At 43.5% G+C, this 14,541-nt stretch overlaps 1 protein-coding gene across 3 annotated transcripts in view; it reads left to right on the plus strand.

The window, feature by feature from the left end:
• The window catches only part of KANK4 (KN motif and ankyrin repeat domains 4), an 827,707-nt gene that overhangs the window by 734,713 nt on the left and 78,453 nt on the right, over window positions 1–14,541 (plus strand). For 2 of the 3 annotated variants that reach the window (XM_078669568.1, XM_078669560.1), the window contains 2 exons: window positions 6,456–6,675; window positions 12,135–12,277. In XM_078669568.1, coding sequence (XP_078525694.1) covers window positions 6,456–6,675; window positions 12,135–12,277 — 363 coding nt within the window. The remainder of the gene's footprint in view (window positions 1–6,455; window positions 6,676–12,134; window positions 12,278–14,541) is intronic. The other variant, XM_078669574.1, reaches the window with a different exon arrangement.

Genomic DNA, 14,541 nt, shown 5'->3' on the forward strand with positions numbered 1-14,541 from the left:
TTGTGAAATAACTCGCGATTTCATCAATGGAATCAATACTATCACACCTAGCAAAAATGCATAGGCCACATAGATTCTACAAACGTCCATACTGTCAAACCATGCATACTCGTGCCCCAGCCTCAGAGCACTCCTTCCAACCACCGACAAAACAGTATCTAGTGTGAATCCCTGAGTTCATAGAAGTCACATCTATGATGACAGCATCCTCTTTTTTAAAGCTCGCTATTCAAAATAATTTTCTTTTACATCATCAGGCTGTTACTTCTATATTGCATTTTCTCACCTTCCATAAAAATAGGCAAGACCACAACTTGGGCAAGAAGCCAGACATTAATACACTCACCAGGTCCCATCCCACACCGCTTTATTTTATTCTGGACAATTCTACAAGGTGTAGTGACCATTCAACAGTAATGCCACATCACCCATCTTCAAAGGCTTCCATGCAACCAACCATGTCATGGCTCTTCTGCCTTACTGAGATTGCAACCAATGAGGTGGTCTATGATGCATTAAAGAATACTAACAAAAGAAGCCCTTGCCTTCCAGCACTCCTTCAAAGTATTACCCTCCCAAGAATATAGGCATTTCAACCCGCGAGCGTATGACACACATCTCTACCTTGAAGTCACTTTTGATAGCAATTTCCGAAGCCTCAAAACGTGCCGGAACACCATCAAAACATGAATGGCCATTTTAAATCTAAATCTCAGTCTGACTGAGACTGAATTTTCCCTTCTATGGCAGCACACATCTACTACAGATATGCAGGCATGATTTGTGGGTATGGACCCTGAAGCCTTCTCCCTGTGTCTTACTGGTGGCACAACGCTCCTTGGCTTCTAAATAAACATTACCCTGACTTCTTTCAAAGGCCATGCCAACAAGTAAGTCAAGATTGCCTTAGTGTTCTACCAAAATATCAAAGATATATATCTTTATTGACTACCAATATGCTGCTAAGTTTATATGGACTTAACAATAGCAATTCTGGACTGCCCTGTGTATGCTTATCTTGACAATATGTTGGTATTCGATATTGTGGAGTCAATAGATGTTCAGGTCCGTGTTCACATCCTACTGTGTGACCTACAAGCCGATTTACAAAAATTGGACACTGTGTGGTAAAACTCTACAAGGGTATTTTCAGTTCTTTTTTAGGCAATAGAATACATGTAGGCAAAATTTACTTCCAAGAAATGGCATTAAATACATGCATCACCAGGAAGGGCTATATATCAAATATACATTTAAATACTAATTGTAATGAAAGCCTTGCTTTTATCAATAGCGTCCATAGAATAAAAATAGCCCTGTGTTGTGGAGACCAAAGCAAACAAATCTTAGGTTTTTTAGAAAGTCTTTGCTAGCCATTTTTTCCATTTAGTACCCCACATTTTCTAGTAGTCAAGATGAGTCCTGTGGATTTTCTAAAGTAAAAGTACTGTATGTGTTGTTTTTCTTTCTGGTGCTGTTGTCAGTGGTAGTCCTGTGGCAACCATTGCAGTCAGCAAGTTACTGGTGCTGAGAGAATCATAGAGGGTAAGGGACTCTGTTTTGTTGGGTCAGTCTTTTTCCCCCAAAGGTAGGCGTACTGTTAGAGTTGGGGAGACCACAGCCTCTGTATAACTTTATAGCTGCAAATGATAACGTGTTTATCCAATACTAGAAAAGACAGTTAGATCAATGGGTCATAGGCTTTTATTGTGGCGATAGAATGAAATATTTCATTATATTATGACAAAAATACAGCATTACTGGCAGCAGAACACTTTCAATTCAATCACAATGTAGTGCATATTTCCACAGGTTTATAATCAATTTTTATGTAATTTGAGATGGAAAATATGACATAAGTTTTTATTAATGTAATGTTTTATTCAAATTCAAATTCAAAATAGTCTTTATTTCGATATTTTTCAATCATAAAAGACATTTACATACTTGCCCCCCCACACAACAGATAGTAAAATCCACAATTAATCATTTCAACTTTATCTAGAAAGAAGAAACTAGCTCATCAATATGCTATTTTATATAAAAAAAATCCATGATTGCAATCTTTAAATATATTATATTAAAAGGAATAAAACAGTATTAAAAAAGAAATTCATTCAATGCCAAAGATATCAGTCTCATAGTACATTTTACAAAATCGAATGGCAACGTGTAACAGCGGGCCGGGGGGTTATTGCTAACTCATTTTGCGGGCCCGAATTATCCACATCCAGTGAAAGAATTTAGACATGGCTATAACAACTGGCTGAGAGGTATCAGTTCTTAGAATCCTAATGGCCTCACTAGCAGTTTTGATGCCTAACTGAACACAAATCGGTTTTAGCCAGGATCTTCTGGGTGCGTTATATTCTGGGCAGGCGAACAATACATGCCCAATGTCTTCCCTTTGTTCAGGACAAAAGGGACACACCGAACTTTGGTTCCCACACCATTTCGCAGTTAAAGCATTTAGTGGTAATGTCCCCACCCTCATTTGATGGTACTTCTTCCGGTCCCCTGGAATGGTAATCCAATCCCAATAAGGTTCTAGGGCCGGTACATGCTTGAGTTCTAAGAAATCGGTTCTAAAAGATGGTTCGATGCAGCGACCAAAGCTCTTTGCCCCAACCATGTTCCAGTACAGATCACGAAGTGTTTTCTTAGGTGGGAAAACATTCCTCACAGGGTCATCCCATAGTGGAGATAGACCCATACCCATATAAATTGCTTTCACCTCCCTCATCCATGATATTTTATGAGCTTTGTCCGAGTCTCTAACCTCGAGGAAGCCCTGAGCATACTGGGAGAGTTCCGGGGTTACCCATAATCTCCTCCAGTAAGCAACCGATCTATATTTGGCCATATCCTCGAAGCTGTGAGACCCTAAGTCATAGTGGAGGATACCGGTAACCAGTGATGTTGCGCAAAAATTTATTTTGGGCAACCATCAACTTTGTAAGGTTACTGGGTCCCCAGAGTTCAGCCCCATAAAGGACCGCTGCTCCAACCTTGGCATTGTAAATCTTTAAAACCGGGGTAATTGGCCTAGTGTGTGATGAGTAAAATTCCTTGGTGAGTGCTCCTGTCAATTGTGCATGCCTCGTGACCAGCTGGTTGGTGTGCTGTTTCCAATCTAACTTGGATGACAGGTTAATACCCAGGTAGTTAAAGACTTGGGTCTGTTCCAGTTGTACCCCGTCCATAACCACCTTCCGTCTAACAAGTTTCTGTTTGTGTAAGACCATGAATTTTGTTTTGGCTGTATTAATAACAAGACCATGGTCTATGCAGAACACTTCAAAAACTCCAATGGCCTTCTGAAGACCCTGTTGTGTTTTTGAAATTAGTAAGGTATCATCCGCAAACATCAACAGGGGGATCAGCTTTCCGCCCAACTTGGGTGCGTCGGTCGGTTGTTGCTCAAAGTACCTGATCACCCTGTTGATGTATAACGAAAAGAGGGTTGGGGCTAAAACACATCCTTGGCGTACTCCCCTTGCAATGGGGAATTTCTCAGTTACGCTGCCCTGCTGATTCCATCGGACTTGAGCAAAATTATCCTAGTGCAATCTGATTAATAACGACAGGATATCTATTGGGATGCCCTGTTCTTGTAGGGCTTTCCACAACTTGGCACGAGGGACCAAGTCGAATGCTGATTTAAGATCAACGAAGGCTGCAAAAAGCATACCCCCCCCAAGTAGCACTACACGCCAATATAATAAAACAAATCTAAAAACTTGATCAATGGTACTAGTATGGCTGCGAAACCCTGCCTGTAGGGGCGTCAGAATGTCATTTTCATCTATCCAACCATGGATACGCTGCAGCAGAAGCCTCGCCACTACTTTTTTGTATGCATGCGATAAGGCTAATAGGCCTATAATTGCCTGGATCTGAGCACTCCCCTTTTTTAAAGATTGGGATAATCTCGGCTCCCTTCCAGGACTCTGGAATAGGCGAACCCTTCGCAATGCCATTGGCTAGCAACTGGATGTAGGAAGCCCAGAGGTCCTTGTCATGCATAAATAGATCTGCAGGAACAGAATCCAAGCCTGGGGCCCTCGCTTTTGGGATGTTGTTCAGAGTTCTTAGAACATCGACTTTAGTAAAGGATAGGTAGCTAGCACTCACAGTTGTATTCAGAAGTGCCTCGCACCCATCTTCATCTCCATCCTCAGAAGCGAACTGGGACGCATAATGGGAAACCCAAGCGTCTGGTGACACATGGTTCGAGGGTTCGCCTCTTTTGACCCCCCTTCCCCACTTAACCGTATCCCAGAAGGAGGTCATAGATCTTTCTTTGCTGGCTCTCAAGAGATCCCTCCAGTATCCATCATCCCATTCACCTTTTGCCCTGAGTTGTGTTTTTTTATACACGATAAAGGGCATCCTTTATCTTGGCTATGTCTTTAGTCTTTACTGCATCTGACAAGGACCTGTAGGCAACCCTGCAGGATTTATCGTACCATTGATCCTCCTTCCTTACAGGCCTACTCTGTCTTTTAATAACCTTTTTAACGAAGAAAAATCTCAGTTTATTAAAAAACACATCATGGATCCTACTAAGATTAGATACCGGAACCTCCGCAGTGGAGTTACTCCTTAGGTCTATAATGGCCTGGATGGTTAAATCCCTCATAGCTGCAACACTATCTTCATTTGTTACACAATTGGTCCATCTGATTCGTCTGTGGTCATTCGAGAGGGCAATTTCCACACTGTCCCTCGGTCCCTCACTTTTAGGTAGATCAAACAACCTAAATAACAAAATTAGTGGGTCATGGTCACTTTCAGCCATTGGCTCTATCCACATATCATCAACACAGGACCAGTTCTCCTTGTTAGTGAGAATGTAATCAATACGACTATGTGATGTGCCATTGTTAAAGGTAGGGGCACCCTGTTTGTCAGAACCCGTTCTTCCGTTAGTGGCCCGTAGCCCGTGCTCCACACATAAGACTTTGAATTGCAATGCGGCCTCTGACCATATTTTAATAGGTAATAGGGACAGCTGAGGGATTTCCCAAATATAGTCCTCTTCCACCGTAAGGTCTATATCATAGTTATCTAGGGGTTCAAAACAACAATTAAAATCACCAGCAACGATTACATTGCCGTTCAAACAATATTGTTTAAGAAGAATATCTAGCTGGTCAACTGCCTCAGTGGGTTTACCGCCTGGAAGCCCCCTTGAGTAAATATTAAAAATAAAGAGGTCCTTACAGTGTAATCGTTGGAATTTGACTAGCAGTATATCAGAGCTATTTGTAGCCAACTGGAGAACAGAGTACCCAGTTGGGTCATAGGCTTTTATTGTGGCAATAGAATAAAATAAAATAAAATATTTCATCATATTATGACAAAAATACAGCATTACTGGCAGCAGAACACTTTCAATTCAATCACAATGTAGTGCACATTCCCACAGGTTTATAATCAATTTTTATGTAATTTGAGATGGAAAATGTGACCTAAGTTTTTATTAATGTAATGTTTTATTCAATATTCTTTACACTCAAGTTGTTGTGTGTTCTTTGAATATCGCATGCTTATACTTATTTTTAAGTACTTGACTTTATAGATTAATTGAAAAGAGGATCATGCAATATCCATGTGTGTCCGATTGCATTGTAAAGGAAGTTACAAAATATCATTCTGCATTGTCTGAGATTGTGCTAACTACCACATGCAAATTCTCTAGTGGCATAAAAGGACTTTCATTAAATCATTCCTGGGTGTGAATCTGGTACCAAATAGAAGGATTTCTACCACACACAGACTAAATATCAATGCAAGCAGTTCTCTACAAATCAATAGCTGTGCCAAGTCGTAAACTGATTGTAAAACGATTTGAGATCACATTTGGTTAAATAAAATAATGCCCCACTGTTAATTGGCAGATCCATCTCTATTCATTACTCGTTGTGGAACCGGTTAATCCACGCCATGATTTGTGACCGCACGACACACAAGAACTAGGTTAAATCTTATATCACACCAGCAACACCCTATTGACTTGTACATCAGTAATTAGATTAGTAAATTGCTTAATGTTCAGTCTAAGAGAATCCCTCTTTAATTCATAATAGTCCATTATCATCAAGAAGAGAGTTAGGAATTTCTAGAAATTTCTGAAAGCTACTCAATCAAAGTGTGCCTGATTTTATTGTTTCTCTGTTCTTATAACAAAACTCTTTGTTTTGGTATCTTCCGTCTGCTCCTGATTATTTTGCTTTTACTTTGCTACAGTCACTTCTAATGAATTGTCAGTCGTTCCTAGTTGTTTTATATTTTATTATTATGTGTTGTATTACAGGTGTACAATTGTAATGCTCTTTTTTGAAACAGAACACATTTCAGATTTAAAAGCGGTATTTAAAAAAGTACTCAGTCTCTTTTGTTGCAGCAACGCAGAACATAATCTAAATCGAACTGCATTTTATTTGGTACAGAGAGAAACCCTAAGCATCATCTGCCAAGAGTGGTTCAGAGTGTCTAGTCAGAAGTCATCCACATCGTCTGAGGTGGAGGCATACCTGAAAGAGTTCAGCTCCATCAGCCCACAACTGCTCAAGATGGTTCTAAATATGGCGGATGGAAATGGAAACACAGCCCTTCACTACAGTGTCTCACACTCCAACTTCTCTATTGTGAAACTTCTACTTGACACAGGTTGATATTAAATATTCTATTTTATGTCCCCTAGTTCTTGCATATGTCTGTGAATACAAAAATACTGATGCATTTTATCACATATTTTAATTCTGAATTTCCTGTTCTGAAGACATAGATGACCAGGTTCTCACTAGCTCGCCTTGCCTGTAGTCGCCTCTTCTTCCCGCCTGACTGCTGCTAGGCTGCTCCTGCCCTTGTGAGTGAGCGTCGGCAGCCAGCTTTGTCAGACAGCAAGTTTTTTACGGTGAGTGCAGCCCTTCTAGGTTCCAGTGCGGTCAGCCCTTTAGGCTCCATGGCCGTTTGCCGTTTTCTCATTTCCTGCGTCCCGCTTCCCACTACCTACCTCCCCAGCTTGCTCCCCTCCCAGGACCTACTCAATGTGGTCACAACTCAGCCATGCATTGGGGGTGCCAAAGGCAAGCTCATCTGCATACGTCCACACCTGGACCACTCCCAGTACCAGGAATCCTGACCCTCCAGCTACTTACAGGCTCCTACACAGATCTCAGAGCCCTAGACCGCAGACACCGCAACAACTTCTGCCTCTCATATCGTCACTACATAGCACTCCAATGCCTCCTAATCAACACCAAATCGCTCTGCAAACACACCACCGAAATCTAGAACACCATCTCCACCCTTGCCCCATACATGATCTTCATCACAGAGAGATGACTCAACCTGTCTTCGGACCCCCGACATCGCCACCGCGATGCCCAAAGATGAAACACCAGGACCACACCAACAAACAAAGAGGTGGCATCGCCATCATCTACAAATAATCAATTCACTGCACCACCACCGAAGACAAAACCAGCCCGATCCTGGAACACCTGAATTTCCAACTCCACACAGATGACAAAACAACCATAATAAGGCACCCTCAACTACATACCCCCAGGACTACGAACCGGCCTTTGCCACACAATCACAGACTTTATCATCCCACCCGCCATCAAATCCAAGCACTGCCTCTTCATCAGAGACCTCAAGTTCCATCTGGACGACCCCACAGACACAAACTCTGCCAACCTCCTGAAACAAATGGACAACATGGGCCTCACCCAGTTGGTCACAGATCCCACATGCAGAGCAGGACACACACTGGACCCTATCTTCACATCCAGCCACAGAGTCAAATACAGCCATACCACAGAACTCACCACTTCTTCATACACTTCACCATCACAGGACAACCTCGCACTAACCCCCAAACCCCCAACCCTCCCGCACCTCCTTTTGCAGCTGGAGCAAGGTTTAACAGAACCAGTGGTTGGACGCCCTCAACACCACCCAGCCTGACGCAGAAACAAATCTGAAGCAGGCAGTCAAGAGTTGCAACACCTGGATCCCAACGCCGCCGGCCGAGTTGCCCCCATCAAATCAGCCAGCACCCAGAGATCCACCAAACAAGCCAGCTGGTACACTTCGGAACTATGCACGTACCTACAAACAACTAGAAAGAAGATGGTGCCCCAGCAGAGATGACACAAATTGAGCAACCTTCAAGTCAGCCCTCAACAAATACCACCAACAACTCAAAGATGCGAAAATGGATACCCTTGCAGACCGCATTGAGGTTAGCGCCAACCACACCTAGGAACTCTTCACCATCATCAGAGCGTTTTTCTACTCAACAAGCACCGAGAACACGATTACTGCCTCACAGGTACTCTGTGATGCTCTAGCAAATCACTTTCCCAACTGTATATCTACCAACATCTGGAAATTTGATCCCCAACCCATTGACCCCCTCAGCCTCCCCACTCCTACCGAAGCCTCCACCAGCATCTCACCACATGGGAACAGCTCACCACAGCCATAATGAACTACATCTACTCAGGAGCACCCACCGACCCATGCCCCCACCGCCTCTTCAACCTAGGAAGTGAGATCAGCCACCAACTCACCACCATCCTCAATGCATCCATTGCCACAGCCGCCTTTCCTGGTGCATGGAAACACGCAGAGGTCAGACCTCTCCTCAAGAAACCCTCTGCAGACCCCATCAATCTCCCAAACTACGGCCCGACCTCACTGCTCTCGTTTCCCACAAAAAAATCCCAAAGAAGGCCATCAACCATCAGCTCACTGAACAACTGGAGAGAAACAACCTGCTAGACCCCTCCCAATCAGGTTTCCAAACCAACCACAGAACCGAGACGGCCGTGATTGCCACCACAGATGACATCCGCACCCTACTCGATAGGGAAGCAGCGACTGCCCTGAACTTCTCGACCGCTACTTAGCCTGCAACACCGTTTCCCACCAGACACTCGTAAAGAGACTGCACCAGATTAGAATCAAAGGGACACACGCAGATGGATTTCATTCATCATTTCACACGGGATGGACGCAGAGAATCTATCTCCCCTTCACCATGCAACCCAAGAGCACCAACTGTGGAGTCCCAAAGGTTCATCGCTCAGCCCCACCCGCTTCAATATCCACATGACGTCTCTAGCTGACATCATCAGAACCCACGATATCAACATCATACCCTATGCCGATTACACCCAGCTCATTCTCTAGCTCTCAGCAGACCCCACTACAATGAAGACCAACTTCCACAACTTCATGAAGAATGTTGCAGCCTTGATGAAGGACAACTGTCTGAAACGTAACACAGACCAGACCAAAGTGCTGATCTTTGGCAACCACACCTCCCTCTGGAACGACACCTGGTGGTGTACCAAACTTGGAACCACCCCCACATGAAGTGACCACGCCCGCAACCATGTCATCAACCTGGACAGCAAACTTGCCATGAAATAACAGATCAGCACAGTCTCCTCTGCCTATCTCCACACTCTCTGCATGCTTTGAAGAATTTTCAAATGGCTCCCCATAAGCACCAGAATGCAAACCCGAATCACCAGCCATCTGAACTATGGCAATGCACTATAAGCAGGAACCACCATCAGACTCATGAGAAGGCTCCAGATGATACAGAATGCAGTGGCCAGACTGATCCTTGTCTAAATGGACACACGTCTCCCAGCACCTGAGGAACCTCCACGGACAGGCTTCCCATCCAGAAAAGATGGCATTTCAAACTACTGACACATGCCTTCAAGGCCCTCCCTGACCAAGGACCAGCGTACATGAACTACCGTCTGAACTTCCGCCAATCATCCTGAAACCTTCGCTCTGCCTACCTCGCTCGCGCACAGACACCGTGCATCTTCCGTGGCCACATTGAAGGACGCTCCTTCTCCCACCTCTCTGCCATGCCCTAGAATGCCCTCCCCTCCACCTCTGAACATCACCCTTCCTGATGAACTTCAGGAAGAAACTCAGAACCTGGCTCTTTGACTAAGACAGCAAACCTGCGCTTGGATACCCTCACCGGTGATAAGCCTCGCTCTGCAAGTACCAGTTGAGTAATTGATTGACAGATGTAATATGAGCGTGGCAAATATAAATACAGGTACATCGTACAGTCCTTAGTGTTCGTTTTTAGTTTAAAAAATACTGGAGCACTGCTAAATCCAGGTTCGATATAACAACTACAAAAGCACAAATCTATTATGACTCCTACACACTTACATTAAAAGTAAGCGTCAACATAATTGTATGCATTTTGGAGAAGATGCTGTGTTCGTTTTTGTTGATTGTCCCTTTAGAAACAGCTGCATGTTCTGGAACTAGTGAAGCTTTTCAGAACAAAATGTTAAACTTTTCAAATTAGCTTCTTTTGAAACACATCACATTGCTAGACATGTTTGCTTCAGCTCTGGTTTCAGTGTCCACTGAATATATCAACGTATGCACTTGTTATTAGGTGTAGCTTATGATAAACTATTCTCTAATGTGATATTGTGGAAAAGCTCATTGACGCTGTTAAACTACGCATTACCCCTTAGCAAAACCCTAAAAGCTAATTATACGGGTTTGGAGATTTTCAATGGGAAATGCGCACTTTTCATTTTCAAGGATTCTATTCAAATGCTCAGGATATCATTAAAAAAATCACTTCACTGCGACTCCTTTAAAGTAAAACACTGGCCCTGCCCATTGACAGCGCCGATGAGTAGTGGAGTGGGATCCATTGACAATAAAAGCCTAACTTTATCGATTTCCTATTTATTTACAATTTATACGCTTGAGATTGCTTGCTAATAATCCCTGAAACGTATTTCAAAGAAAATAAATGCCCAGATTTTCTGGTGCAAATTGTATCATTGCTGATCCGGACATTATCTATCGGTTTTTTCCAAGGTTGAGCCCTTCTTTTCTAGAAAGTCATAAAGGGGGTCAAAGGAAAAACGTGATTTTTCAGCCACATGCTTGTTGCATAGATTTAATCAAACTTTTTTTTCTCCTCCATCGAATCAAATGTTTTGAAATTGCTCCTCACAACCAATGAAATGCCTGACCCTGTGCAAAAGTTAAATTCCAGCATTTAAAGAGACAACAACTTTCCAGGATAGTGTAAACATTCACCATTCATGGACAGGAGCAAGGGTCTTGTGTCTGACGTAGACAAACATCTTTAATACTTAAATATAAGCAGAATGAACAAAGCAAATCATTCTTTGCCTTGAAAATGTCTTATTTCACTATCCACACTCATGCACAAATGTTTACCACATTCACACTGCACTCAGAGTAGCAGTTGTCTCAAGTGGGTCAATTGGAAGGTTCACAAATAAATGTATTGTGTCTCTTTCTACTACACGTCTTGGATTCTAACATGCCACGTAGCTAAAAAAATATAAAAATGTATTCTACTGTTCTGAGGGGCCATTTATTAATGGAAAGGTGGACTTGCAGAGACCCTATTTTGTGAACACAAGGTTAATTCAAAACTGAAGACAAATTGTAGGGTATAATTGGGATAAAAGGATTACATGAGCATTGTTCTGAGTATGAGTCTGACGTATGTTTTACCCTGTCTGTTGTACTCTGGGTAGTAGAAAGGATTAGGAAACTATGCTTCATAAAAGACAAAATTATTGGTGAATTACATTTTAAAAAGGATGTGTTGGGTGGATATACATTTCTTCTTTGGGAACCTATGTATTTTTATTGCACTTTGGTTTTTTTTATTACTGTGTTAGCATGTCAAAATATATAATATTGATACGGATTATGTATCAGACTTGTTTTGTAATCACATATTATGGTGCATAATATGCCTTTCCTTCCCCAAAATGGGCCTTTCCTTACTAAATAATTTAAAACACCCCATCACAGAATTGGGCCCTGTCCTTCCACATAATTCCAGCAATCCTAGTAATTGGTGCTGATGTTGCAAATGCAGGGAGCGTAGAATGTGGCATTGTTTGTTTCTGCGAAAGAATCAATATGAAAGAATATATGAAGGGACTACATTCTTCTTTTCTTGGAAGCTCCATTTCGCAGAGAAAACCTTTGTTGCGCCTTCTACATTTGATTTCCTTGGAAATGCCATAAGATGGACAGCTATTCAATCGCCTGTGCTTGTGTTACAGGAGTGTGTGATGTAAACCACCAGAACAAAGCAGGGTACACCGCAGTAATGCTCACCCCTCTGGCTTCTGCAGAGACGGACGAAGATATGAAAGTTGTTTTGACGCTCCTTAAACAAGGAGATGTAAACACAAGGGCAAGTAAGGTACTTTCAGAATCTAAATTCTCTTGACATCTGAATTACCAGAATTTGACTTTGTGTTCTTGTGGAACAGAGTGCATTTCTGTAAACTGTAAGGCAATTTCTGTGTTTCAAGCAAAGCATCCCTTCCATTTCATGCTCTTAATGTGATGATGTAACTCGGTTTGACCTTCTGCTGGCTGACTCCTCTAGCACTGATTCCATTTGACATTTTTTTCTGTTATCTGGCTTGCCAACACTCTAGGGCATGTATGCAAATAAGTTATTGCTCCATTTCTCCGCAAACAGATTTTTATTAAAGTTATGTCCTGTTTATATGTGTGTATCCATGGAATAATCATTGTTTTACTGCTTTCTACCTCCCCATTTACGTTTTCTGCTCACTCCTGGAGGGATGACCTCAGTGCTTAATTTGAGCTGGTGATTTTGGTGCTCGGCACCGGCACTTAGGGCCTGATTACGATGGTGGACGGACTTCAGTCCGTCCGCCATTGTCTCCTATTTGGGAACGGCCGCCAACAAGGCAGCAGTCCCACAATAGGAATTAGGATGCTACCCCTACCATGGCGGTCTCATCACCCACCTTTAACCTCTTCGATGCTGATGACGGAATGCCCTGTCATCAGCCACGGTGGCGCTGTGCTGATGACGGAGCGGTTGCGTCATGGCCAACCTGGCGCGCCTGCGCGGCGCTGATTTTGCGCCTGCTTGGCACGTTCTATTGAGCGGGCGGGGCCATGACGGAACCGCTCTATCATCAGCACAGCTCACCCGAGGCTGGTGACGGAGCGGTTCCGTCACCAGCGTGTGAGCGCCGCGCGGCCCCCTTAGCGCTGCGGCGGAATAGCCGCCGCAGCGAAGGTGTTAACATTGGGGCGGGTGCTGCTGGCAGCAGCGCCTGCCGTAATGTTAAAAAGAGATGTTTTACATATCCCTGTACTACGTGACAGGCACCATGCGGTACCTGTCACTTGGTACAGCGATTTGTAGGGGGTCACCTAGGGTGCCCCCCAACACCCTAGGGAATGTGCCAGGGGGAAAGGTGGGCCCGCTACGGACCCCCAATGTCCATCCCGCAAGCATTTTCATGGCGGTTGAACCGGCATGGAAAGGCTGGCAGGGATGAATATCATTATCTGAACAGCGGCCTAACAGGCACGCCACCATTCTGGCTAATGCGGGAGGTCCGTTTGGCGGTCGGATTCTATCCAACTGCCGGGACCATTGCAGTCGGATTTTCCGACCGCCAACGATCCGACTGCCATCGTAATGTGGCCGTCTGATCGGCCCTCAGAATTGTCGGCAAGACCACCACTGACAGGCTGACGGTGGAGGTCCTCCCCCATCATAATGAGCACCTATGTTGTCAACACCAGTACTTATGACAGCCTGCCACATGTTGCCACTGACAGTTTGTCTAATTTATGGATGAACACAATAGCAGTTGTTTAGTGATTCAATAAACACTTAAAATGACTGATACCTGCCGCCCAAGCAGTGCTTAATTTGTAAAAGAATGAGTGCCAGTGTCCAAAGCTCTGCTGAGTACCCTGCGACCTGGCGCTAACACATGTTGGCATGCTGAATACCAACGCTGCATAGTTTGGAATCGATTTGGTGCCATTTAATCCACTATTAGACACTTCCTACCCAATTATCTCACTTGCAGGTTCCTGCATTCTCCCTTTATGAGCGATTGTACATCTTTTCTTTCTCCTTCTTTCCCATTTATGCGTTTCCCTGATCTTTTCTCTTTGTCCAAAGAGGAACAAGAATTGTTCGTCCCCCAAAATGAGTACTGGTGGGCCCCTCTGGTAATCACCAGCTCAATTTAGGGGGAAGATGATTTGTACCAGGAAACTGAATCTGGCACAGTGACCTCTGAGATCATGACATCAATAATGAATCGCAACTGTTTGAACTTTAGATAATTCATGTATTTAAGCATGGTTCTCTTGAGGATTTGTTATTTACCATTTTGTCTCATTCTGCTCTTGCACTACTTTGTTTTGGTGAGTTTTGTTTTCAACGTGACGACTGTGTAAGAAATCGCCTATTCTTTGGCGCTATAATGATGATGCTTATGCAGCCCTCCACTAAGACAGTGTTCTCTCTAGTGGCCATCACAGTTAATAGCATGTCAAGGAGGAACTAAAAGCGATGAAGAAGATCCATCTGCTTCACCACATTCACCCTGTCTTGGCTAAGGAATAGAGTGGATGGGATGTCTCCTGTGTAATGGCTGAACTATTCATCCAGATGATAAT

The sequence above is a fragment of the Lissotriton helveticus genome, chromosome 1_2, assembly GCF_964261635.1.
Source record: "Lissotriton helveticus chromosome 1_2, aLisHel1.1, whole genome shotgun sequence".
Lineage (NCBI taxonomy): Eukaryota > Metazoa > Chordata > Amphibia > Caudata > Salamandridae > Lissotriton > Lissotriton helveticus.